The sequence below is a fragment of the Anopheles funestus genome, chromosome 2RL (genome assembly GCF_943734845.2).
Source record: "Anopheles funestus chromosome 2RL, idAnoFuneDA-416_04, whole genome shotgun sequence".
Classification (NCBI taxonomy): Eukaryota; Metazoa; Arthropoda; class Insecta; order Diptera; family Culicidae; genus Anopheles; species Anopheles funestus.
Window position 1 is genome coordinate 41,439,790 of NC_064598.1, and position 27,823 is coordinate 41,467,612.

The 27,823-nt window shown below is 44.1% G+C and overlaps 2 protein-coding genes across 10 annotated transcripts in view; one reads left to right on the forward strand and one right to left on the reverse strand.

The window, feature by feature from the left end:
- The window catches only part of LOC125761714 (probable proline--tRNA ligase, mitochondrial), a 289,722-nt gene that overhangs the window by 89,505 nt on the left and 172,394 nt on the right, over positions 1-27,823 (forward strand). The gene's annotated exons all lie outside the window — the stretch shown is intronic.
- LOC125761688 (cadherin-87A) overlaps positions 1-27,823 on the reverse strand; it is a 159,327-nt gene that overhangs the window by 3,742 nt on the left and 127,762 nt on the right. For all 9 annotated transcript variants that reach the window (XM_049423116.1, XM_049423115.1, XM_049423114.1 and 6 more), the window contains 12 exons: positions 25,175-26,979; positions 24,936-25,065; positions 24,512-24,635; positions 22,583-22,643; positions 17,663-18,116; positions 17,467-17,571; positions 7,658-7,826; positions 4,101-4,645; positions 3,864-4,002; positions 3,461-3,615; positions 2,597-2,686; positions 1,356-2,516 (listed from right to left, as the gene is read on the reverse strand). In XM_049423116.1, the coding sequence (XP_049279073.1) occupies positions 1,356-2,516; positions 2,597-2,686; positions 3,461-3,615; positions 3,864-4,002; positions 4,101-4,645; positions 7,658-7,826; positions 17,467-17,571; positions 17,663-18,116; positions 22,583-22,643; positions 24,512-24,635; positions 24,936-25,065; positions 25,175-26,979 (4,938 nt within the window). The remainder of the gene's footprint in view (positions 1-1,355; positions 2,517-2,596; positions 2,687-3,460; positions 3,616-3,863; positions 4,003-4,100; positions 4,646-7,657; positions 7,827-17,466; positions 17,572-17,662; positions 18,117-22,582; positions 22,644-24,511; positions 24,636-24,935; positions 25,066-25,174; positions 26,980-27,823) is intronic.

Sequence of the window (27,823 nt, forward strand, 5' to 3'; positions counted from 1 at the left end):
AGGAGGAGTTAAAATCGAAGACGTGGTACAGATTGTTAAAGTGCCATAGAGAGACAAGAAACGGATCGTTTAAGCCATAGGAAAATATGTATGTCTATATACGATTGAAGGGGCGAACAATCCTTCTGGTCATTTATCGATGTATAGATTTTACTATCATCCTCATAGAGTAGATGTCCAAAGATCCAGTAGATGGCGGAAGTACACACGTAATATCGTTCACAAACAAAAGGGAAAGGAAAAGACTAAGGACACAACCTTGGGGAATCCCCGACGTGCTCACAATAGACGAGGACATAAAATCCCAAATCTTGACATTGTAACGACGTCCTATAAGATAAGATTTGAGCCATTTGATCCACTTCCAAATGCCGCAGAAAAACCCGAGTATACTGCATCGACCTGGAGTCCCTGATCCATACGGTCTATCCTGGATGAGACAAACTGCAGTAAATTAGTGGTAGTTGAGCGTCCTGGCATAAAGCCATGTTGGTTGGCACTAATCCACGATTTACAGGAAAAGAACATGTATTCAAGAGCTATGGATTCAAATACTTTCGAACTTTTTGCAAAACCCTTTTTGAAGATCGGACATAGCCATGCAGTTTCCCAGATGTCTGGAAAGACACCGGAGGATAGCTAAAGGTTGAACAAGAAACCTAAAGGCATAGCTAAGGCTGAACTGCAGTTTTTTTAAATATAGAAGCCAGGACCAGGGGAGAAGGAAGGTTTAAGTTTTGCCAAGGCACTAACGACTTGTGGAACACTAACTCTCATAGAGTCCATGTTTAATGTGTTTTTTGTCATATTGGCCAGTCCGAAGGAAGCAATCGAAATCAGTATTAGTGTCAGCGAAAATTCTCGAGAAATGGCGGGCGAATAGTGAGCAAATATGTGGAGTAGTATCACTGGACGAAGAATTCAGCGTCATGTAAGGCAAGGAGCTGCTTCCACGGCGTTCATTGACGAAGTGTCAAAATGAGCGGGGGTTAGAGTGAAATTGGAGTTGATCTACCGAAGTACCTACGATAGTGTAAATTATATAATTCGGTAAATTCGGTAGGCAAAAAATGTGTTTTTGTATGCGCGCTTATAATGATCCGACCTTTAACGACGATATAGGTGAAAAAGGCGATTCTTGTCTCTCTATAGCACACGCATCCGACCATGGAGGATGAAGGGAATGACGGAAAGTAGGAGTGCAATAGTTTAGAGCAGACGAGAATGTCTATGGAAGTTAAGAGAGAGGTTACAGTGTCGATGGATGAGCTATTGTGTAGGATTAACCAGTCAGTCAGGGTGAGTATGAATTGTAGTCAAGTACCAACAAATCTAAATGACATGTTCGAGCTTACCTGAAGAAAATCATACTTTGCATCAATTTCTCGCAGAATTTCTTCAACCGGCACGATCATCTGGGTCGTCATATCAACCGCGTGGAAGTACATATCGCACCAGTCCATACGAATGCGCCCAAGGCTATCCACGTGGTAGCGAATTTCGTCGACAATTATAAGACGCTGCGTTGCATTGCCCAACTCCGACACGATCTCATCCCGATCCTGATGCACCTCTGAAGGTGGCCGAGACAGGATCATGCGCACCAACTGTTCCGGATTGAAGATCCACACGTGGACACGTGCTGCCGCTTCTCGCTCCGGTGATTCAACCTCCTTCGCCGCTATCTCCAACACAAAGCGGTCCTGGTTGTACTCTGCCATATAGTTGGCGGTAACGACGCGTCCCTCCTTCGAGATAGCGAATGGGCTCGGTACGATGCTTCCCGTCGTCTTGCTAGCACCATATTTGTACAAATATGAGCCACGTATGAATAAGTCTAGCGTAGCATTCACGCCCAAATCCCGATCGGTCGCATTTACGATCGTGACCAGCTCGTTGATCGATGCTTTCGAGCTAATGCCGGCGTAGTACACTTCCCGCTTGAATACCGGCGGATTATCGTTGATGTCAAGCACGTTCACCCACACCTTCGCCACGGTAGCGTTCCGTTCCAGCTGTTCCAACGACAGCAGTGCACGCTCGTGCTCGCTAACGTACAAATCGGACTGCTTGCTGGCGAGCACGTACAGCACGTACATGTCGTTTTCTTCCCGATCGATGGACCGGTTCGTGTACAGGTCACCACTCGTTTTATCCACGTAGAACGCACCGTCTTCGTTGCCGAGCAGCATGTAGTAAAAGATGGCCGGGCTCGGGCTATCCAGGAAGGCTTGTATCTTACCGATCCGCACATCGCGCGCACCATTTTCGGTGATGAAAAATTTGTACGGATTCGAAGCGTCCGGAAATTCGGGATAATTTTCATTCACGTCCACCAGCAGTACGGTGAGGAAGCGTAACGTTTCGAACCAAGCGGGTGTGCCCTGGTCACGGGCGACTAGTATCAACTCGTACCGTGACTGCCGTTTCCGGTCCAACTGTCGACGGATGCGTAACTCGCCGGACATTTCGTTGATGCTAAACTCTTCAGTTTCCTGTACGTTTACACTGTTCACCTAAGAATATAGATAGAGATTGCACATTTCGTTCGAAATAAAACGACAAAATCTGAAGGACATAAAGAAGGGTAACGTACCTGGAGATAATAGAGCACTTTACCGTTGGATCCGGAATCGTTATCGGTCGCCTTAACGGTCATAACCAAATAATCTGGAGTGGCCAAGTTCTACGAATAAAGACAAAGACTTTCGATGAGGCGATTGATCTACTTCGATAGAAGTACTTTAAAAATTAATAACTAAACTAATCATTGCTCAATTTGAACAATCTCAATTTGAACTTGCTATTTAATTAAATAAAACAGCCTTTAAACATATCGAACTGCAAGACAATTATCAACCATTTTGAATATGTGCTCAAAATGTCACTCAAACAAAAACCATTCCAAGATCTTTAAGCTTAATGAATGCAGTTCATCAGAAATTAAATTATTCTGTGTCGCAATATATACAATTCTTGTTCGGCAGAAAAGGATCCCAGGATGTTCATTCCACTATTTTGCAACATTCAATAAGCTGTGTCCCATTCGAACACAGTCCCTTCATTTTCCCTGCGTATTCCCACATCCCATGCCGGTTTGCATGCGGCAGCCGCGAAAACGGCTCTACACGTGGAGCAGCACCTCAACAAGGAGGCCTTTTCGAATTGAACGTTTTAATTTAAACCGCGTGCGATATCGACACCATGGAATGCATGTGACGCAACACTACTACCGTTACGATATTACCAACTATCGCCGGTGCCTCGTCACACGCACCAGCGCGGTGTTTGAGTGAAAATTTCAATAGAATTTTAATGAAAAACTCAATTAAACACGGTACGATGCGGATAACGTCCGTACCGGGTTGCATTGGACAAAAAACGCACGATACGATGGTACCTCACATGAGCCCCCGGGGGGGGGGGGGTGGCATCGGCTATTGGATGAGCTTTGCGTTACCTCCGGAATTTCGACCGTCGCATTGTAGAGTGCCGGCATGATGAACACGGGACGATGCTGATTGATGCTCTGGATTTCGATCACTATTGTGGCTGCATCGTTGTGCGGTCCCGAACCTAATCCATCGCGCGCCTCGATATCGATGCGGTATTGACCTGCAAATGCAAAAGGGGCGTACCACACGCATATAAGTATCACTACTGAAAGAAAGTATCAACAAGCAGCGCAAAAAGGGGGTTGAGAGGAGATCGGAACCATCCATTACGGGGTAGGCTAATAAATTGATATAAACATGTCCACATCCATCGCAACGATGTCATCATCGATCGTCCCCTGCGTCCGCGACGTGTGGAGGCGCAAGTATTCTAATTTGCTGGCCCCACCATTCACACCATTAGCTTACCACTTTTTCCAATTAAACTGGCCCCAGGATAGAGGATGCCCGAGTTTGCGTCCAACCGGAAAATTCCACCAATATTATCCGACAGTATGGCGTACTTAACGTCTCCTGCTGCACCCTCGTCCGGATCCGTCGCCATTACCTGCAACAGCAAAAAAAAACCGTACCAAAACGTACCAAAACATGACATAGTGACCACAGTGCGAAATTGAACGGAAGTGAATGAATTTCTTAACGCACCTGCAAAATGGCCGCCGGTGGATGTAGGGCCGCATTTTCCGCCACCGTTGCATGGTAGATTTGCTGCGAAAACGTTGGCCCATTATCATTTTCGTCCAGTATTCGTATCTGGACCGGTACCGTGGTTGACCGTCTCATTCCTTCCGGTGCCCGATCGCTGGCAATCGCCGTCAGGCTAACTTCCTGTTCCGCTTCCCGATCGAGTGCGGATGCATTGTGTACGGTGATGGCACCGGTGTCCGGATCGATCACAAAGTTCCCACTATGATCGCCCACGATCGTGTACGTCAGCTGCCCGTACAGCCCGGCATCGGCATCGATGGCCCGCACCATACCGACCAGCGTCCCGACTGGGCTATTTTCACGCACCTGCAGCATATACTCTGGCAGCTCGAACACGGGATCGTTGTCATTCGTGTTAACCACATTCACCGTGAACTGGGCCGTGGAGGTAAGCTGCGGCACGCCCGTATCGATGACGGACACGTTGAACTTTATCACCGGCGAGGTTTCGTAGTCGATGCGCGCTTTGCTTCGTACCAGGCCTGCAAGATTAGTGCAAATGTTTTTGGTGAAACGCGAGCGTTAGTTTAGTGGTGCGTTAATTTTTCATCGCCGCATAATTAGAATGTCAAATTGTGCATCATCCAACAAATGCACTCGAAATTGTACACCGTTCGGAACGAACAATATGTGCGCTGGTCCGTACCAGGATGGCTACATTTGGTCATTAACGCTTCATAACTCTCCCGCACCCTGGCTACGGACCCAGGTTCGTGCCGAATCGTGGGCAGGAAATGAAATATAATAAATTATCAGTTCGCACTGCATCACTTCCGCAGCTGTTCCGTAAAAGCTATTGTTGCGTTCAGCGAAATGGATTCGAATTCGCTTTGGCCAATTGGGTTGATCCCGGGGATGACTTCTGTATTGAGCGTGTTTGTATGTGTGTGTGTGGGGATGTGTACCGTACCCTGTGCAACCCGTTATGATGAGGTTAAAATGATAAAATAATTACACTTTTAGCATGAATTGGCACCCTTTCGACGCCGGACCAGGGGGTTTTTGGCGGAGGTGTTCTACCGTGCATGTGCTGTGTTAATTCGTTGATGCCGCATCAGATTAGGTGACGATTTGGCTTCATTTGTGCACGAGAATGGGCAGCGGCAAACACGCAAAGAACAGTTGAATTATTAGCCGAAGTGATGAAGCGAAACAATGCGATGCTATATGCCAATGTTTGATCGTCCTTTTGAACTAGGTTGGTGCTCAACGGCGCCGGGGTGGTATGTTATTGAACATTAATCTGCACAACAACGAACTGTTTGACAAATGCTTTTGTGGGATTATAGATCGTCAGCATGGAGAGCTTTGTGTTTTGTCGATAATGCAACAATGGATTAAGTTGTCCCGAGCAAACTGTTTGGTTTTGGATGCTAATATACGATTGAAAATGAATTATTTTGTTTGTTTTTCTTCCCTATTGATCGGGAATTTAAAGTTTTTAATCTATTCAAGTTATTTGCATTGTTTATAATCATTTTTAAATTTGTCACTTCATAAAAATAGTGATAGCTTATAATTTTCATCAACATCCCAATAACATTTTGAGCTCTTTCACAGTTCGTACAATCTCGTTATTGTTATATCATTAAGACTATTGTCTAAAAATTTTAATTTTCAAATGTTGCATTAAAACAAGGTATGTTTAGACTGAAACGGTTCATTCTACAAATCGGTTTTAAATTTTATAATCATATCTTCCAACTATTTCAAAGAACATGTTTATTCCAAAAAAAAGTCAATTCGTCGACTCTCTCACACATAATGAAAATGTTATTATTGTAACTCAACTTCACACCTTAAAATATATCATAGCATCGAAGTTATTTAACAAAGCTGATTTAAACATATTTTGGGAATCTTTTATAAACCATATAAACGACCTTAATTCGCTCAATAAATGTTTTGTGATTCTCCGTGTATCATATGTCAGCAACAAAGTTTCTACATTATCAAAGTCTTCATTTTCGCCAACCACTTGATCAATCCATCAATTTGGCTAACACATACAGCCACTAAAAATTATGCAAATTAAAATGGTTTCGATTAATTGATCTTACGAATCTTCTTCACAGACATCATCAGGCCGTTTGAGCCATATGCCTTATGAAAATATGATTATAGCATTGTAAATAAACTTAACAAACACTGGACAAACCGTTTTGTACAAATCTAGATTAATAATTCTTAAAAAGATTTCCTCCAGAGCGTTCCTTCCATTGCGAAAAGACAAACTTTAATATAAATTTACAAATAAATTCAGTTTACGAAGTTGGATCATAATATTGATCAAGTATAGATAAGCTAATTTTGTTAATTCTTTTAAGATTTCATATTGGTAAAGAGAAGATTAAATTATCTAAAGATTTTCGAATCTTAAATAAGTCTTCAAGTGGTTTTAAAAACGAACTTTTTGAGGTACTTAATAGCCTTTGCCAGCTGAATGAATATTTTAAGTTTAATGGTCATTTTTCTAGTCATCTTTACGACGTTTGAAGGATGTAAAAAATATCAGCACCAAAAAAGAACTTTAAAACAGCATGTTGAAAACTAAAAAGAAAAAGAAATGCTTCTTGGGTATAGTAATTCATGGCTAATTTGTAGATTCAATTTGAACCTAATTCATACAATCAACTTGCACCTCAATGGTTTAATAATAAATTTAAAACAAGTAAAATTAGCTCCTTACCATCGTAGACACTACTAATCAATGCACGATAACATGTATGTAGCATGTCACATTACACCATCAGTTCCCTGAATCCGGAGCGTGAACCGTTCAACGGACAACCGGAACTAATTAAACCGATTAACTAACCACGCTGTGCAGCGACGCTCGGTCGGGAAGCCATTTGGTGACATTAAACACGTTACTAATTTATTGATTCAGTTCAACTTTTGCTACGCTAGTCCGGCGGTGGCAGAGGACTTCCTCATTGCATTCGCGTCAGGAAACAGATGCACGTTCAGATGACAATTATGGAAGTTAAATTTACGATACACCTTCAACTGGCTTGGACTGTGGTGATAAGGCGACAGGCTTACCCACTGCAAGGATGATGAGGTGCCCAGCCCCTGTATGTGCACTGGAGTGCGAACGTATCCTAGGTAGGTTATTCAATATATAATCGATAAATGGTCAACAGGCAAGTGCAGCACTAACGCACCGCCGACCGAGCGTTAAGTCACGCAGAATGATTTCCTTATCTTATCACCTGGCCTGTTAATGGTTCCTGTCCCACACTGATAGGGTCTGCGGTTGGCCATTGTATCCAGATGATTGCAAAGGCATGGTAAGCTTTGTCAGGAATCAATACAACACCCAAACACCCTTAATAAACTCCTACACGCGACCATTCGGTCGTCCTCGTTCTGTGCTCATGCATGACTATTTTGCTGTCCCGTTTGTCGCACTTGTGTCTCGTTGAGTGTGGTTTGTTTAGCATAAGGACACTTCGTTAAAAGCATCCGAAAGGTTAATGCGGTCCCCTTACCTGTAGTGTTGTGAATCTCGAAAAAGCTGTTCTCCGTCATCCGGTATTCGGCAATCGTTGAGTCGGCATCTGTTGCTTGAACCGTCGTCAGGATGGTGCCGATTGGTTGCTCTTCTACCACCTGATAGTGGTAGTAAGGATTCTCCGGTGTCCAAGGTGGTGCGAACAGCTATCCCGGTCGGTGATCATGAAACGAAACGATCGAAAGCCAAGAACGAGATTAGACTTCCATGTACCAGTGGAATGGGAAAAAGGAATGCATCAAAGATGGATTGACAAATGGTTGAAACTTAGCCGTCACCTTAAGTAATATAATAAATTTCCACACAAATTTATGCATGCATACATGCACGCCTCATTTACCGGCTCTCGGGTTGTGGCTTCGTCGGTAGTTGGCACTCTGCGGCAGATGATACCTGATGCAGCCGGGGTTTGGTTCCCCATACTTGGATGTGTGCTCATCCGACACGAGTGGCCCCGGTGTCGCACGATAGGCATATACCGGTACGTAAGTAAGGGTAGATGCTATCGATTCGGGGAACTACACACAGACACCGGCACACGATCGTTGTCATCATTGTGCCTCTGCTGACAGCAATAAACTGTGAATAATGGCCTGGAAAAGCCATCAAGCAGACTGTGACGGAATGTGGCAAGAAATATGCGGTACCATAACAGCGCAACGAGACTGTCGCCCAAGACATGACCCCGGAAGGTGGCACCACGGTACTGGTTTTGTAGAAGAAAAAGTCTCTCCTTCGGTCGATAGCCGGAATGACGCTAGTTTGGTGCGGGAGGATATCACAAATAAACGACGGCACAGACGGTAGCATAAATCAAGGAACTACCCGTCCCATTCGGTGGTCTAGTTGACTGGTTGCATTGTAAACCACAGGAAAATGTGTATGCAGCTTTGGTTTGAACGTCGAGGGATGTATTACGATTAAGTTTTATTTTAAGATTGTCTCGTTTCATCATCGAGCGACAACAGATTTATTTTGTACAATTATAAGTAAAATTGAGATGGTTATACAATTTTATTTTTATACCACAAAAGGGACTGTTGTGGAAAACGTAACTATTTACAAAGAAAATAGTGTTCTCTCTCAAAATTTCTCCAAAACGTAGTGACATTACTGTGTAACATTACGTTGGCATTTGGCACAGAAAGGAAACAATAGACCCAATCAATCACAACAAAACAAATCGAAAGACAACAATGATATTCCATACGCAAACGCAAACATTTCCTCTGATAACAGTCCTGCCTCAGCAATTTTCGATCAGTTAAAATGCTTCTTTACTTTCCCCCCTCTACACCAAAATGGCACATCGTATTTACAAAGAAGTGGTCTTAACCGGACGTCCTGAATAAAGTACACCAACGAGCCATTCTTTGTAGCGTCAAAAACATGATTCTCTTCAATGTTTTCGTCAACCCGTCAGTTGTGTCTGCCGTTCCGGACGACATGTTACCCGGGAATATCTCCCAAAACGTTGGACTGGCAAGCCCCAGGGAGGTTTCACAATTCATCACACCGGTGCCGTTACTGGCAGAGGATGGTCTCTCTGTTCGCTTGACACGATGAGAACAACCGATCGCTACTGGATGCAATCGAAAGGATGAGTGCTTGTGTCTTTCGCCTTCCGTTAAGTTTTCCATTTCCCAACAACTCCCCCCACCGGTGCTTCGGTGCAAATATGCGAACAAGCAGTACAACGTACACATACCGTTTGTCGGGCACTGAAAAGACACACCCGTTGTACGTTGTTGCATCAACAGAGAAGCTGTTGAACACAGCCATTCCCCCCATCTATGTATTGTGTTCCCCGACCGGATAAGAATAGCAACAGTGCTGAGAAAACACGACTCATCGTCGGGTAACGACATTTTTGTTTTTTCCGGACGGAATTGACAGCATTGTGATTTGCATTTGCAGCGGAAGTAAATCATCGAAACGATTTGTCGGAAAGGGGTTTTTCCTGCTGAGCGGATTGGATATGAATATATTTACTTTGTCCTTTTTTCGCCATTCACATACACGTATTCTCGGTACGTTCCGTGAAGAACAATAAATAAGTGAATGGTAGATTTTTTATTTAAATAAACAGCGCTTTTCAATCCGTTTAATGTGTTTGGCTTTGATGGATTTCTAATGAAAGATTTAAAAATGAGATATTGTTCTTCATACGACACAGAACTGGGTCCGGAATTTATAAGACAATTCCATAAATCACTCCATAATAATGATTGCATAATTGAATCTTTTTCACCATCAATAAACAAAAAACATAAAAATAAATTTTATGAAAATAATGTTTAAAAATTGAAGATATGTTATTCGATTAACCTCTAAACCTCTAACCATTAAATTCAAACCTCTCATGGAGGCGCCTAGTCTTTTTCACTTACTAACTTAAATTGTCAAAAAGCTCCTATTAAGTTTTAGATATATGCGATGAGAGTGACAAGATATGGATAGAGACCTATCCATATCTTGTCACTCTCATCACTTTTTTAAATCTTATTAAAGAGCTTTAAAGAAACTGACTACTTGCTTGTGGTTCTGTTTCAGTCAAACCATACCACAGCAAACTTAAATTTAAGCTTGAACTAATGCCTGTTCCTTTCTCAATCGGCCCCAGGTAGCACACCATTAGTCCAACGTCCACGACTAGCAAGCACAACCACTGCTAACTCACTAGTGCCGTACCACCAAAAGCGCTGTTAAACACTGATAATTGCCTTATCATTTATGCAAATGATACACTCGATAGTCGGATGAAGCAGACACGCACGCACGCCGTGAAATATATTAACTCACTTATTGCCGAAAATGCCACCAGTAGCTGCGTCTCCTGTCACAACTGGACGTGCCTCGCGGACGGAAACCATTTCCAGTTGCGAAACCGAGCCCGGTGTCGCCAAAAACTGACAGCCAACGCTTCTTTGTGCAGGATTTCCAAGTAGGATTTGATCGGATTTGGGACCTGGGTTTGGTCCCAGTGCGACCGACGGAACGATACCAACTGGGTTTTGCATGACCCGGCACGCTTGACACAGTAAAGTAGTTTTGCAGCAGCAGTGACAACAAATTAGATCTTCCAGCTTTCAAACTTCCCTTCGGAACGGGAAATCGATAGAATTCTCGTCTCGTGGGAACGTGTGCCCGTTGTGAGAGGGATTGGCGTGACTGTATAAAGTTGGTTGGTGGCTTTAGTCTGACTTTAAATCGACTCGCTTATGAAAGCTTATGAAAAGCAACGATTCACACACACACATTACACCAGCAAGAAGACACTGTTTGATGGGGATATATGTTTTGGCTTTTATCGCTGCTAATTTTAAATGGGTTTTGCTACAGAGCTGCAGAGATGATTTCATAATTATTAATGTGATGCTTTGACGGGCGTGTAGGGCGCTTTATTCCTCCCGTGGGGAGTTGCAAACATGCGAAGAAACATGAAGGAATTGAATGGAAAACCACAGTGCGAGATAGCAATTAAAAGTGACACGATGTGAATCGGGCAAACCTTAAGCAACAACCGGAGCAGAATTCACCTTTCGCACATCGTTCCACACATGATGCTGGGCCGTTTCTGGCTTACAACACCAGTGACGTGGGTTGTTTCGAAACGATGTGCGTAGATAAGGATGGATCCTTAAGAAAATTCCATTATTTGAACTGATTGTACCAAAGCGATCCTGCCGAACAGCATCCGTTTGCTATGAATGGTAGAAGTTGCGAACGAGACCATTAATTATTCACCATTGAATGATTCTGACGGACACCCTGGCAGACAGTTGTGTGAGCGCATGTACAAACATGGGATCGATTTGAAATTTTACCCTTTAGCCCGGTTACCATCGGCAAATGGTCTGGCACATCATACGAAACCTCAATACCCGGGGTTTGCTTCATGTCCGATTGCTAAAACCCAACGAGCCTCACCAATGAGTAAAGCCCATAATCGTATTATAATTAAAATGCCCTCATCTTACTGCTTTTGTTCTTGGTCAGGACGGGTTTTGAGGGTTTTGCACCCTGTACACCTCCCCTGTACACTGGCCCAATTCCAATGTGATGGTTGCTGGTGATGTAGAATTCCTTCGTGAAAACTCGCTTCCGGTATCATGGACAGAATTGAAACCGACCTTCGTGCTACGAACATTTAGCAACCACAAACCGGGCACATTACTCAACCTTTCTCACTATTGGCTGCAGACGTTTGGGATTTTGGATATATTTTTACTCCAGAGAGGACTACCCCAACCCAAAACGCCCCATTATGTTACCGTGCCTGCCTGCCTGCCAGACATACATGCTGGCATACAAATGTGCCCACGGAAGGACGGCCAAAAAAAAGGGATGCGGGATGAAAATGTCGAGAGAGTTTTGTTTGAATTAATTACAGAACGTCGATGAAAGAGTCTTCATCTGGTACGAAGCTCAGGCCCCCGTGGGATGGTTGTTCTTCGTTCGTTTCATAAAGCGAAAAGATTAGTGCCTGCAAAGAAAAAGGGGGGTCAATTTTTCCCGATTGCTTGAAATGCTTACTCCCCCGCCGCCACTGGTGGTATTGAACCAGCTAGTGTGAATACAATGTTCTTCAAAGCCCGGAATGCCTCTAACGTATTCCATCCGGATATGGAACGAATTCAACATCACGTCTGTTAATACTCTAGCAGGGAATAAATGAAAAGTGCCTCTCGTTGCGTTGGTTATTCCAACAACCCCCCCCCCCCCCCACTCCCCCCCCCCCCCCAACCCCCGGGTTGCATAGAACTATTTGCTTTAACTGAAACTTTTCCGTCTAAAGGAAGAAAGAACTCCTCAGTATACCCTTCAACGTTCGCCAACGTACTGGCAGAGTATTCGTAGTTGTGCCTTATCACGCCGAGAGATCATTCCCTGACACTCAAGCACTTTCTGATCAAATGTGCCGTTGTGCAATGCGATACCTTCAACTCTAGCCATGGCGTAGATTGCATCACATGCACATATGTTTCATTCCTGCTTGGAGACACACTTCAACATATTAACACCAGCATCGTCCTCTCGCGTCCTATGACAAACCTTGAGGATTAGTGAGGCAGACCATCTCGACCTACCCAGCGCCATAATAAGACTTTTCACCTGTGTCATAACATTGCCGCACTTTCTGGTACAAATTTTCATGCGCCAGTAGCGAAAACGTTACCACACCAAAATGTTCGTTTCCTTTCCGCATCTGACACCATTTTAAATGGCGCTTCTTCTGAGAACATTTTTTGGCTTAACGTTACTACGCCATTTACGTGGGTGACGCGCTTCATCTTCGCGCTGTGCTTTCCTTTTCTCTCTCTCTTTCTCTCTTTCTGTTTGGCTCACCGTAGCTGCTAACCTCTCTGACCGAAACAGTAATTAACGGAAGTGGTATGAAGTAACCTCGTTTGCGGATATTCTCCTCCAGTCACTCCGAAGGGATGCTGCCGCTCGATGCCATTGGTTTAATTTAGCTCATCTAGAAATAACGAAAAACCGAATGATGCAGCCACGCAGTTTCGCAGCGACCTCGAAAGGTGCCAGTGTTTGTACGGAGTGTGAAAAGTCGTCAGAGAAAAGATAGCTTCTTTGCTGGGAAAAAGAAAAAAAACACCCTAGACATTCTGACTTCTTACGCGGGGTATCTTCGTTGTAGTCATGCGACGGACAAATCCTTTCCCGTAAATGGAGAACCTTGTGCGCTATCACGTTCCACTTTAATGGGTTCACTACACGGTGGCTGGTAAAGTGAGCTTTTCTTGCATAGGTTCTTCCTATTGCCGGTAGCTTTTTCTCATTTCCACCCGCTGAAGATGACAGCCCGACCGCCGCGGGCATCCGCCGCGGGTGAAACGAAATGGAAAGATCGTGGAGACGCGATTTGTCTTGATACAGTCTTAATAGAGCACGCAAGAACGAGCACCGGGGCGGATGTTTTTAAAACCATGCTATACGTAAACCCCCCCTCCCCCCTTTACTCACCACCACCTTCGCGTGAAGTGTTTAACATGGATCAAGCGTTGGGGGTTTTCTTCCTTTAAGCAAATGCATTGCCGGAGCGTGTACTATCAGGTTCAAGAAAGCAATGGAAAGAACCAGCAAGCAAGTGGCGTTTGGAATATTTTCTCATAATTCGTCGGGGAATGGCGAAAAATCTGCTGCTGCTGCTGCTGCTGTGAAGAGTTCATCATTGCCACCACGTTGCGATACATACACACCCAGCATGAAACCAATGTTAAGTCCGCAGAGAGCAAACGAAACATACACAAAAAATGGAAAATGCGCGATGAAAGAAAGCGAAAAGCGATGCAATTTTTCTTTCCAGCGGAATGTCCGTGTTGGTGGGTTGCTTCCAGCCCCTTCCCCCAAAAAACGTTGCTGGTGAAATGAGAAATGGTGAGAAATGGAATGTTCTCCCATCGGATGGTGAGTGGCAACAAGACGGCGTAAACCACTGCGTCCGGAATAAATTGCTTCATTATATGGTGCCTGGTCGTGCTCTCATGTTCTCGTTTTTTTCTTTTTCAATGTTTTATACATAAACTTGCGCTGGACTGCATGTCCATTTCTCTAGTGCTTTTGTGAAACTATTAGCACAACAAAAAAAACGGATGGAAACGAGCTTCCGTACATTAAAACAATCCGCGTGAACTTACGCGCGGACTTCATTGAGCGTGGTTTAAGATATGACGCGAAGAACTGATGCACATCCCAGCCTGCAGATGGTGCATAATGCATGAAAATGGCTAAAAGGATTGAATGTTTTTCAAATGTGAATGATAAGGGAAACGAACAGCTGGAAGAGTTTGATGATAGTGGCATCAATCTTTACACATGAGAGTCGATATCAAATCTGGAGTTTCCCTATATGCACAATAAACCATGTGGTTACAGGATATAAGGGTGCATGAGGTCAACAAATACCTTCTGGTATTAAGTGCCAAAAAGCAGAAGAATCTCTTTGAGACTGCTTTTATAGAAAACAATCTTTTTTGTTCATTGTTTCACCTATTTAATTTGTTTCGTAATATTGGGGCAGCCCGGTGGTGCATGTGATAACCGGCGCAGGTCCATACGGAAGGACCGGATTCAAATCCCATCCGGACCGTCCCCGCGTAGCAAGGACTGACTATCCGGCTATGTGGTTAAAATAAGTCTAGTAAGGCAGAAATGGTCGGCGTGACCTTTAAGGTCGTTAAAGCCAAGAAGAAAGAGAGAGAGAGAGAGAGAGAGAGAGAGAGAGAGAGTTATATAGGGATAAGTAGTTAATAGAATTATTACGATCATAAGGAAGCTAAGTAACAAATATAGACGAACCGGATAGTGGGAATAATGAATAACGAATGAAATAAAATAGACTGAACTAAATTGACTAAGGAATAAACGAGTTGAATATGGACCTTCGGCGTGGTAATATCAATCCTTTCACAAAGAAAATAGCAAATTAAACACTAGTAAACCACTGGGTGAAACAAACTAATCAACCGTACTGTTAGGACTTGAAGTGGCGGATCAAGCTTGTCGGAGGCCCTAGGCGGAATGGTAATTGGGGCCCAAAAAAGTATGGTCGAACTGCCGTGAAACTGAATTTTCAAAAAAAAACGAGAATTAAACTGTTTTCAAAAGTGCTGACCGGGGGGGGGGGGGGGAGTCATTTTTGGAGGCCTCTACTGTACGTGCTCGGGGCCCCTACAACTCCGCAAACGATGAAGGCGGGGGGGGGGGGGGGTGCTCAGTGACCGTTAGCCAAAACACACTCGCAAACCTGTGCATATGGTTTTCAAAAAAGAACAACCCATTCACAGCGCTGGGGCCTCGGCTGTGCATATGATTCCTTGGAAAACGTTCGTTCTGGGTTTAAAGGGGCCCCTGGCAAATTCACAACCTCGTCACCGCCGATCCTGTTATCCATATGATTGTTTGGAAAACGTTCGTTCGAGGTTTTAAAGGGGCCTCTGGTGTTCGAGTTCGATAAGTAGTAGATGAGCGGGGGGGCGGGGGGGGGGGGTGCTTCTGCTCGGGTTCCGTTACGTATGACATGTTCTGTCGTCTTTCGGGGCCCCTCCAAACGACGGGGCCCTAGGCGGCCGCCTACTCCGCCCACCGTTAGATCCGCTACTGAGGAATTGTAACCAAGTATTGTAAAGAGGAAAACTTATGTTAATATATTGTTACGACTTACAAAACTGAAATGCCACTAATAGCATATTTTAAAATCTCATGCCTAACACAAGAAGTCGACAAAACGGATCTGAGATTTCACGTGATGAATTATCCTGCATAATCGACGATAGAGAACCTGTGGCAGATTGTTGATTCTAAGCTTCCTGCCACAGGTTCTCGCACTAACTGTGCAGAACTGTGGCCACACTTCGAAGAAGCTTGGTACGATATTCCAAACGCCAACCATCAAAATGCCAAGCGTTGGTAGAATCCATACCCCGAAGGATACGAGATGTCCTTCAGAACAATGGGCATGCTACCAGGTACTAAAACTGCCGAGCAAGGCAAGGCGTATAATGCCCATTAAAAATTATTGAAATTGTTTCCTACAAAAATTATGAGTGGTCTTATCATTTTGTCAAACCATTTTTAGACACATGAGCACAAATCATCAAAAATTCTTATCCAAACTTGTTCTCTGATTGTAACTGCTATGTTCTCATGTAGTTATTTATACTTCCTTACATCGGTGATCCTATTACTTTGTCGGACACTGTACTTATGTTTAAATTAAACTGAAGCTCCATGTCTTATTATTCTTGATTTTACGTATCATTAGGCTCTGCTTGCTCTTGAATAGCTCGTTAAACTTCAATAGCTTTAAATATTCGCATAGAATTTGACAACTCTGCCATGAATGGAAACTAAAAAAACAATTATGACATTATTATACGAAAAGCATAAAATAATCCTTAAATTTTATGAACCACATTGCAATTATGATGGAAAAATAAATCGGGAAGGCATAGAACGATCTAGAGAGAGGGCTCGTTAATTGCAATACCTTTCCAAGTATATTATTTTGCAAATTTAAAATACTCCTCAACAGAACCCACGCAATCCCAGAATATGTTATCTCCAACAATAAAAATCGCAATCCATCGTTCTTTTCCGGGATATTTGTGAAACCGTACGAGCTACGCTTGATAGCATATTGAAAAGCAGAGTTTCAATTTTCCTAGAGCTAGGAATAAGAAAAAAATACACATTTCTACCCATTAAACATCACCCGAGAGCGATCCATTTTCCTGCCGTTAACACTACCCTGCCTCGGCGAATCGTACGTTCTGAGCGCTGGTTCAATCGTTCGCGAACGCTCACTAACTTTTATGTGACGCTTCATACTCGCGGGAACGGATAGCACTAATGCCAATCGAGTGTGAAAATTATATGCATCCCATTGCACAACACGCTAACGAACTTTATTCCTACGGAAAGTAGTCCAACCATGCATTAAGCACCATAGGGGCTATAGGCATGACTATTTATAACGCGCGTCGGAAGCGAACGGTACACCGAGCTTCTAAGCGAGTTCCTTAAAAGCGCTGTGCAGAAGATATCGTTATGCAATTTGCAAATCAATCGATCATATTTTGCCTCATCGTGGGAATTTCACTCTACGATATTCGTACGTACAATTTCATTTGCAATTCCCTTTTGGCCGGGCAGTAGTTTGAGTACGCTGACTATCATACATGATACCGACGGTTTGTCTCGTGATAGTGGTAACTGTTAGAATTTTTCCACACAAACAGTATGCACTAGCATCATTGCACTTACCGGTGGCTCTTCGTTCACGTCCGTAATTGTGATAATGAGTAATCCTTCGCCCTGTTGAATTGATGGAGCCGTCGTATCCGTGACGAGTACAGTGATGCGGATGACCTGTTTTTTTTTGCGGACAAACAATAATACGACACGATCATGTTAGTGAATTCGAAATTGACGCTTATTGTTCGACTAAAGCTCTACTTACCGCAAAGCTATCCCGTAGCAATCGCCGATTAACAAACACTTTGCCGGACCGATCGATCATAAACATATCCTTGAAGTCTTCCATCTCACCGACCTCCTTACCGTTCTTGTCGACGGCCGTTATCGGTTCGGTTGCAGCATAGTCGAGTGATTCGCTTGATGCCACATCCGGGTCAACGGCAACGAGTGTGTGGACCAGCGTCCCGATCGGTGCATCTTCACTCACTTCGGCCCGTTGCGTGGTTGGCGTAAAGTACGGGGCCTTATCGTTGCTGTTAATAATGCTCACCGTTAGCAGTGTTGTGCCGGACAGACTCGGTGTACCGGAGTCCGACGCTACGATTTCCATCTGGTACGTGTTGCGTCGATCGTAGTCCAGCTTGCGAGCAATGGTAACCACACCGGTCACATTGTTGATGGTAAAGTCATCGAAGCTACCCTGCTGGATGCGATATCTGTTTTGGGACAATGTAAAAAAAAAAACAAAACAAAATTTTAACACAAATTAACCACCCCAATCAAAGCAAATAAACGTGTAACGATGGCCTGAAATTTGCCAACCGTCCGGTGTTTGTTAGTAGCATTTTTTAAGGTTATGCTTTTTCCACCTCTCATTAAGCCTCCTCCCACCCCCTCCCTAGTTGCCAGACAAAATTTTCAACCCTCCCGGGGGTACAGTATTACCGATCTCACCTTTATTACATTAATGCAATTAGAGTAAAAGAGAATCGTCGGCAAAATTGAAAGTGAGTAGCGAATTTCAAATCGACTTGTGCCGAAATCGTTTGCATATTTAATGAGGATTTGGTGCTGCCTAATTAAAATTCAACAGGATGTACCGTCTCGCTCCACCGACCCCTTCTCTCCTACCCCCCATCCCAGGACGATGGCAAACAAAACAGCCAGCGATGGAATGAAGTTGGGGGAAAAAATCCCAAAATCAAACTAAGAAAACTGATCTAATTAATGATCTGAGGTTGCAGCATGAAAAGAATATTATTCAAACCGGATAGAACAATGGAAGCGCCATTTTGTTTCTTTTTTTTTGCTGACCCCTTCATCCCCCCCCCCCCCCCCCCTTCGACTGCAAATCGGCAAATGCTTCGAATACTTTATGTTTCACACCGTTTTCCCACGGAATTTAACAACGCAAAATTTACTACTGCAAAGTTGTAGCAAAAAAGTTCCCTCCAAAAAGATTTTTATAACTAAAAGCAATGCGGCTGCTATTAATGTAACCCTTTCTGGTGGGGTAACCTATAAACAGTTTTACATTTTCTCTTTGAACCACCCACTTGGACGAGGTTTGTACATCAAATTTCCACCAAAAAAAAAACCCCAGCCCTGTCCAAGCGTCGCTTCAGCTCATCACATTCCAGCTACAAGTTCTCGCATTAAATGATATTATCTAAAGCCCATCCCACGCCCGGTGGAAGCTTTCACGGGCTTCCCGTGGTAATCAAAACGCGAACACAAATTAGGTCGACGGTCAAGGATGAAAAGTAGCGGTAATGGTGAACTTGCCATGGCAAAGCTTTATTCTTCCTACCGGCGCAATTTGCAGCATCCTGGTCCACCCTAGTTTTTGGCTTTAATCTTATTTAACCCGGTAATTCTGGTACCGGTCGCGTGGCGGTGCTTCCGTACGGCCCTGCCAAGATTTATCCCACTTTATGATCGGAATTTTTCGCGAAACTTGCCTCGCTCGGTGAATATCCTTTCGTGGGCGTTCAATTTGTTCCATTTCTCGTAAATCTAAACAAGAATTTGATTAAAATTTAACGTAATTTATGCGAACAAACCTACCGCGGTATGAGCGGGCTCTTTCCGTCGGAAATGACCACCAATGTACCACGTTGGTAGGCAATGCTGTGAGCCGAATACACGTCGCGTTCCCTATGTAGTTGACTCCAGCGCCTCTTCGTAGCGGGTTTGATTTGACCCACTCAATTATGTTTAAGCTTCGGTGCACCTGTAGTATCGGAGTATTTTTTTTCTCATCTCGCCACCATTTCATTTTGTAGCTCCCATTGCGTTCGATCGTGCAATTTGCTTGTTTTCATAGTTCGAGTGGTTGTACATTTTTTATTGTTTTCTGTTCACCCTCATCCCTTTGCTTTTTGTGTTTTTTGCTTCAAATTTCCACTGGTATCACTCTGGTATGGTGTATGCTGCTACGGGTAGGATACACATTTTTGTGCATGCTTTCCACTGGGTATTGATTTTACAACAATTGCAACAGCGCAAATCGATGCAGCGAGATCGGTTTACTGAAGCACCACGTCCGTCTCTTGCTTTCCTTTTTGCCTACGCATTCCAATCGGATGTACACCGAAAACCGTGTTGTCGCTTGTAGCGGGTTCCGGATTGCAAACGGGTTAGCAAATAGTTCAAACATGTTCAAAATGTATGTACGAAACACAGGTAAGCTTGTATGTAGCAAAGTAATTACCAAATGGTTGCATGATTTCAAACGGTACACGAATTACCGAGTCCCCAAGTGTACCAAACATGTTTGTAATTATGAAAATGTTGTACCTCGTTTATTTGGCATTGAAACATTAATATTCACACATTTTTTTTTGAAACATTGTTACATTTTACAACATTGATAAATACTTTAATAGAAAGAAAACCGGTTTTCTTTTATTAACTAGCACGTTTTATGGGTTTTTGATGGTGATTACTAAACAAGCAATTACAAAGTACTGATTTATGTTTATAATAATTTTCAGTTCGACCCAAAGACTATAATAACTTACGGTTTATTTGCATAACCGTACGTATTAAAGTGTTTAAAGAAGGAAATGGTTCACTCAAAATGATTTTGTCGGTTGTTCTAGTGTCGATCAAGCATCAAAGTCGAATTAAGCTCTAAGTAAACTAATTGGCTGTGGAAACGCTCAAGCGAATATGAAGCTCCAAATTTGCTTCACTCTAAGTAATGTATTATTTCTACACTTTATACTTCTGAAAATTTAGCAATATGAGTAGAAAGCCAACATTGACTCAGAAGCATTAGAAATGTTGTTTTCACGTAAAAGAACAGACTCACAAAACTGGCATCTATTGAGGGATGATGAACAGTTGGAATGTTCGGAAAATTGGAATATGTTTTGTTGCATTTCCTGGAATCCGATTTTTGACGAAACATTCAAATGAATTTACGGGCAAATAACGTAGCTACAGATTGTAGAATAAACGATCAATATTCAACATCGTTTTTCCCAAAACAATTCTGGTACTAAGAATTTAATACCACTTAGTGTATTTGAAATTTTCATCAAATTCTCCTTACACCATCATCTAATATGCGATTAAGGGTGTTGGATAAAAAATGATTTTTTTGTTTTATTCAATATACTGACATATTTTCTTTACAAATTTGCATATTTTTAAAATCAAACGCCAACCGTTTTATGAAAAATTTTATGTTTTCAAATCCAGCGAATACAAATTTTCAGTACTTCTTTTACAATAGTATAAATTTTAGATAGTTGCAAGACAGGATCAAATCCCATCTGGACCGAAGTCTCATATGCAGATTGCATATCCCAACATGTAGGACTAATTATCTCTGTAAGACTGATGTAAGACCGATAACTTTTAATTATTCTCTCAAATACTCCATTTCCCAATTATGTGTCATCATCATTTCAAAAGGAAACATTTGCTATTTTTAACAATTAATTGTTTACGAATAACAAACAAAGGACGTCTTTATGTTTCGGATTTGTTCGCAATCACATTTTTTCTCACAAATTTCCTAATCTGCCTTTGATTAACACGTCCTGTGTTAACAATCGTTAAATATAAAAAATTGGAATCATAATAATTACTTCAAGTAATCTCACTCAACGCTGCTAATTAAGACAGGATTAAGGCAATACTTGAGGATTGGAATTAAAAAAAGAACACGGTCGACCCATGCACAGAGTGAAAATATTATTCAACAGAAGCATTAAACCGACGAACGACCGGAATGCGTATTTAACGGATGTTTCAACCATTTTGCTTGGTTTTTTACATCGGTGTAATCAATACCATGAACTTTCCCATTTGCAATAAACACCATCATCTTCATCATCATAACCATCATCATGGCTGTCGTTCAACCGACCCAGACTCCAGTGGTGCCGTGGTTTGGTGGTAAGGTGGCCCATTGCAAGCCGAAGCCAATAGCTTGCCGTTGCCTTCTCGAAGCAGCAGAGTGGCGGAAACGGAAGCGAATAAAATGGACATTGATGTCGTTTTGTACAACCCAACCCCGGTTCACAGCCGCCAGCTCTAGCTCTCGGGTGGAAGGTACGGAGCGGAGAAATTGAAAACCATCGATGAAGTAGTATCGAACAACAACGTTAGCTTGGTTCAACCCCGCTTCGTATGGAGTAGGAGTATGAATAAATAAAGGTAAAACAAGGAAAGGTTTAGGTCATATATTCGCATTTACAGCATAACCTTTTCCGTGCCCTCGTTTCCCGATATCCTCCCACCCACCAAGTCAGTGATTGGATCGCTTCCGTTCATGATCGAACGATTTTCTCTTAGTGCACGCTTCCAGCTTCCAAACCAGATTTTCTTCTCGCACGTGAACCCGACGTTTCTCAATCCATTTCTTCATTTTTCTGCTAGTGGCACAACCAGACAAGGAAGGGATCGAAGTTGAAAACACGGGTATAGCAGGATAAAATAATCAAGTTATTCTAAAAATTTATTTTTATAGCTTTCGAACCAGTGCACACAACGACAGGCTCCGGAACGGTCGGGCCGACCGAGGTACAATCGATCGAAAATTGGTTATAGGTCTCGTTCGAATCGATTCCCACTTTGCTCCGGGAAGGAGCACAAAACCAAAAACCCCTTTTTCGTAAAACAAGGATGCGGTTCAGGAAGTGTGGTGTAAACGAAATTTAAAATTTACCTGATCTCCGCATTTATTCCGGTATCCAAATCGATGGCTTGTAAGCGCTCCACTATGGTTCCTGGAAAGTTTATTGAGAGGCAGAAGAAGAAAAAAAATGGAGAATAAAATCAATTATTTGGATTACCTAGACTTAAGACTACTGATGTGGAAGAGTAAAATGGATAAATGTATATGTAAACAACGCAGATGTTATGTTAGCATAAACAATGTAACACAGTTCAAGAGGCAATGTTGAGCCTTCCCAAAATTCTGTTCCCAATTTGAACGAGAATTTATTGATTCAGATTATACAATAGTAAGTTTTATATCATTTTACACAGAATCCAGAAATAGTTCAAATAAGCTGAATTGAAAAAAATCCTCAAAGCTACCAAATACAAAAAAGTTTACAGCAAATGCTTAATGTAAGAAAGTAACATAAATGTTATTTTGTCAAAGTTATGAAAATGCTATGAGTACGTTCCAGTCAAAATAACTGGTCCGGTAGTTCTTGTGTTAAACGCTAACTGGTATTGGGCCACTAGTATCACCAGCCTAGAATACAAATACGATACGTCATCCGTTGGTTCAGACATAATGTCGTTCTAACGGTGATGTTAAGTAAACTTGACTCTACTTTTAGCATCAACCGCAACGCACCAGAACGAGGACGAAGGACGATATTGATTCGTGCGACGGTATAGATAAATCACGATCGATGCTTGCGGGCCCCTGCAATCTTTGGGCACTGGAAGCAACAGACGAACCACAGCCATCCAATAACGGTTCGATAGGATTAATATCTTTTGACGAGTTCTTTGATGGCGAAAGTCCAATAAGCTTCAATCGCTGGCGTGACAAGGGAAACGGGTAGGACGAAAATGTTGCTAAACTTAAGTTGTTTACAAATTCATATCGTAGTGGTTCGAATGTAACCGCCAATTTCATTTACCGCGTATGGTACAACGGCAATAATCGATATTTCCGATAGGTACGCTTAAATTCCCTTCATTTCGGGGTAGAATGTAGTGATGGGTAAATTCGTCAAAAAACGGAATCGCTTCCAAATGAGTCCATCAATTTTGGAAGCGGTTCCGGAAGGTAGGTGGAATACTCCGAGTTCGGATCCGTCCAGAGCCGTCGGAACCGTTCGGAGCCGCTAGTCGGAAGTCGGAGCCGTCGGAGCTATCGGAACCGTCTGGAGTCGTCCGGAGCTGCTAGTCGTCAGAGCCGTCAGAGCCGTCCGGAGCTGTCGGAGCCGTCCGGAGCCGCTAATCGGCAGCCGGAGCCGTCGGAATCGTCGGAAGCCGTCCGGAGCCGCTAGTCAGCAGCGGCAGATTTCACTAATCTAAGTTGTACCACGATGGACGAATTGAAGCGCTCTGGAATTTCAATTCATTTCAGCCCCATATTTCTGACGGCTCCGGACAGCTCCGGACGGCTCCGACGGCTCCGAACAGCTCCGGACGCCTCCGGAGGGCTCCAGACGGAACCGTGATTTTAACCTTGCCGGAATCGGAGACGGAGTTGCTACGTCCGGATGCTCTTCGGAGCCGTGGGTGTGATTCCGACAACCCATCACTAGTAGAATACACAACAGTACAAACCGAAGCCTAGGAAAACTATCAACCGATTCTATCGTACCCACATTGTACCGCTCACAGCTGTGACTTCAACTTCTCCCGATGACGATAGAATAAGCACTAGCGGGTAAACTTTCCCGAATGACAAACAGCAGACAGGGAACTTAAATACTTTGACCAACAGACCAGCTTCTTAGTTCCAGTAAAACCCGACGGAGTAACTTCACTTTGTTTTCACCCATCATCGGGTACCATTATTGTGGACACCATTAGGGACGCCTTCGTGGCTACCGTACACCCATTTCGTCGTTGGAAGATTGAAGAAAACCCGGTCTAAGACCGGGTTCGTGTGGAACTAACTTACCGATTGGGAAGTTTTCCTCGATCGAGGTGAGATAGTTTTCCCGTGCAAACTGCGGTGCGTGGTTATTAACGTCTCGAATGGTGATGTTCACGTTGCAGAGTGTCGTGTACAGCCCGTCGGTAGCCTGCAGTAGGAATGCGCAAGGGTTAGAAATAGTTCAATACGATACGAAACATGCAAAGGTATTATCGAGTTTTTGCCCTTCCCCGGCCGGTTCATTCGCAACCCCTTAACGAGTGCATCGGGTCGGGTTGTGTTCAAACGACCGTGCAGAAAATGTTAATCAAGAGGAATTTCTAATTAGATATAGTAATGACCCGGTAGGGACTGCGGGACTACTCGTGTCCCCGTATGCAACTGGGTACCGTAGTGCACACGGTAACGGTACCCAATGGAGGACAACATTAGCAGGAAATAGACTCACCTCAACGCCAAAGAACACATTTTCCGACTTCAGATGGTTCACATCGAGCGCAACCGATTTCGATATCGTCAGCTGACCGGTGCGTTTATCGATTTCGAAATGTCGTGTGACGGCCTCGTTGCCGATGATGCTGTGAAAAAGCGTAGCAAACAGGGAACGTTTCGAAATAAATAGATTGAATCGCATGTATTCGATTCCGCACCCAATCAAAATGCGAAGGACGGTTGTACAGTACTTACCGGTAGTTGATTTCGGAAACGACATCCGGATCCCGTGCCTTAATGATGAGCGGTGGTTCGAACACGGCCGCACCTTCGTCGACCGAGGCCCGATAGAGTGGGCTTTCACACACCGGCGGTGAATCGTTTGCATCGAGCAAACTGATGCGTACCGATACGACGGATGTTTGTCCACGGCCTTCGTCGTCGGTGGCCCGATAGGAAAGGTAGTAAACCGATTGGGTTTCGTAGTCTAAACAGGGTGCCTTACCCGGGCCAATCGGTTGCCGTGGGTGTTGTATATCGTTCGTGTGCAACGGTTCAATACGGACGGTGGTCGGATGGCTCTGGTCTTCTATCCGCTCCAGCTCGTCCACGGTCGTTGTTTCGTAGCTATCGTACAGTGTCGATATTGTCGGCGGTGCGATTACGTTGACGTCGTGAAATTCGTTTGATTCGCCACTGTTGACAATGCGGTACGTCATGTATTCGACGCCCCGGGCCGACGCGTTCAGATGATTCCGGTCCGGATATTCGTGCTGCAGGTCGGACAGGGTTGGTATTTGGCGTCGGCGGCGTATCACCTGTCCGGCTACTGGTTGCGCACTGGCGGATGACATTGGACAATCGGCCACCGAGATGGCACCGGTAATGGCGTCGACGTAGAACAATTCCGAACCCGTACCGGACAGTGAGTACCGTATGCCCTGATCACCGTACAGTCCGGAATCGAGATCTTTCGCCGTGATCGTTGCTATCAGATGACCCGGATGGGCCGTTTCGGATACGGTGGTGGAGTAGGAATCCTGCTCGAAGAGTGGTCTATTATCGTTCGCATCCGTTATTGACACGGTTAGCGTGGCCGTGGACGATAGCTTCGGGTGCGTTTTGGTCTCCTCCGCTATCAGCAGCACGATGAACTTGCGCTGGTTTGGATTTTCGTAGTCGAGTGTACCATTTGCGACGCGGATGCTTATCTGCGATGAGCCCGTGACCAGCTTCGGTTCCACGTCAAACACGTTCGAAACATCGTTGAGGCGGAGCGAAAATTCCGCATTCTCACCAACGTCTGGATCGCGCACACTAATCTCGAGCGGTAGTGGCGTACCCGGGGCCGTGTTTTCCGACAGCGAAACAAAGTATTCCGTTTTGTTAAACATGGGCGGTGAATCGTTCACGTCACGAATCGTTATGGATGCTTGCGTGGTGGCGACCGTTAAATTATCATTACCCGGCATACCATCTACGACTTCGCGGGCCTTCACCGTCAGTATGATTAGTCCAGTATCGTCCGGTAGTGCTTCCTTGTCGAGCGGTTTCGCCGTCCGCAGTTCGCCGGTATGTTTGTCCAGCAGAAAGTAATCCATCGGATTCGTCACCAGTTCGTACACTATCTTGCGTGGCTGACCACGATCACCGTCTCGCGCTTGTATCACCATCACAAGCGTACCGATGGGACTGTCCTCGTTGATCACCGCTGCCAGTGAACCCTGGAAGACGGGTGGTGCGTTTTGAACGTCGCGCACGTGAATTTCCAACCCAGCGGAAGCATTGTACAGTCCATCGCTAGCATCGAGCAGCAACTGGTAGATCATCCGATCGTTGTAGTCGAGCGGTTGCTTCAGCACAACTGCCGCCGTCAACCGATCCTGCTGGCTTTCCATTACCTCGATGGCAAACTTTTCACAAGCGTCCGGATTTTGGGGCTGCGGGATGCAGGAAACGTCCAGATTCTCCCCAACGGTGTCCCGGTCGGTTACCAGAATCCCATCAAATATGGTCGTTCCTGGTTGAGCATTTTCCAGCACTTCCGTTTCGTACGGTACCTAACGCCAGATGGCACCACGATGGGGGAGATGTAAAAAAGGGGAAAAACAAAAAAAACATGAAAAACGACCGTCCAGTGGGATTACAATCTTTTCCATTAAAATTACAATTCAATTCGCCCCTGCACGTCCAAGCTTAATTGCTGACCCTCATTACCCGGTCCCGGCTGGCACACGTCCGGCACAAAGTAAAACCCATTTCCAAAAACCCCAAACAGAATACCGCAGATGCCTGGACACTAGCTAGCTACGACGAGAGCAATGATAGCAAACGAACCGGAAGCTCCAATCGAACGGTCCGACCATTCCCCGGTGGTGTGTAAAATGTTTGCATTCCAAAGTTTAAATTAGTTCGAAATACCGAAACGGGTTACAATCTTCTCGGTACGTCTTCCTTCTGTCGCTTGCAGATTCTTCCTTCTGTGCAACCTTTAGTTCACCACTGTACTACCATTGGACCGTCGGACAGTGCAAGAACTCGAGGTCGAAAAAAGAGATTAATCATCCCGAGCATATAATACTCCCCTGTACTGGGAAAAGCGTCACTCTATTTAGTGTTCCTTGCGTTTTTCCTGTTCGTTCGGTCGTTGTTGTGAACGAGGGAAAATATCACCACACTTTGGTAACAGCAAACTGAGGAACAAAATAGTTACGGAGGGCGAAAGCAGCAAAGCAGAAAAAAATTTCTACGTTCACCAGATCGGGTGAGTTTATTGAAATTGTTTAAAATGGGAAACTTTTCCTATTTATTATTGCACAACACGAAACTAATTTCACTTCAATGAGTTCACCGTCACAGTTGGTTGTCGTTCCCGTTTTCGTCAACCAGACCAGACAGATTCCT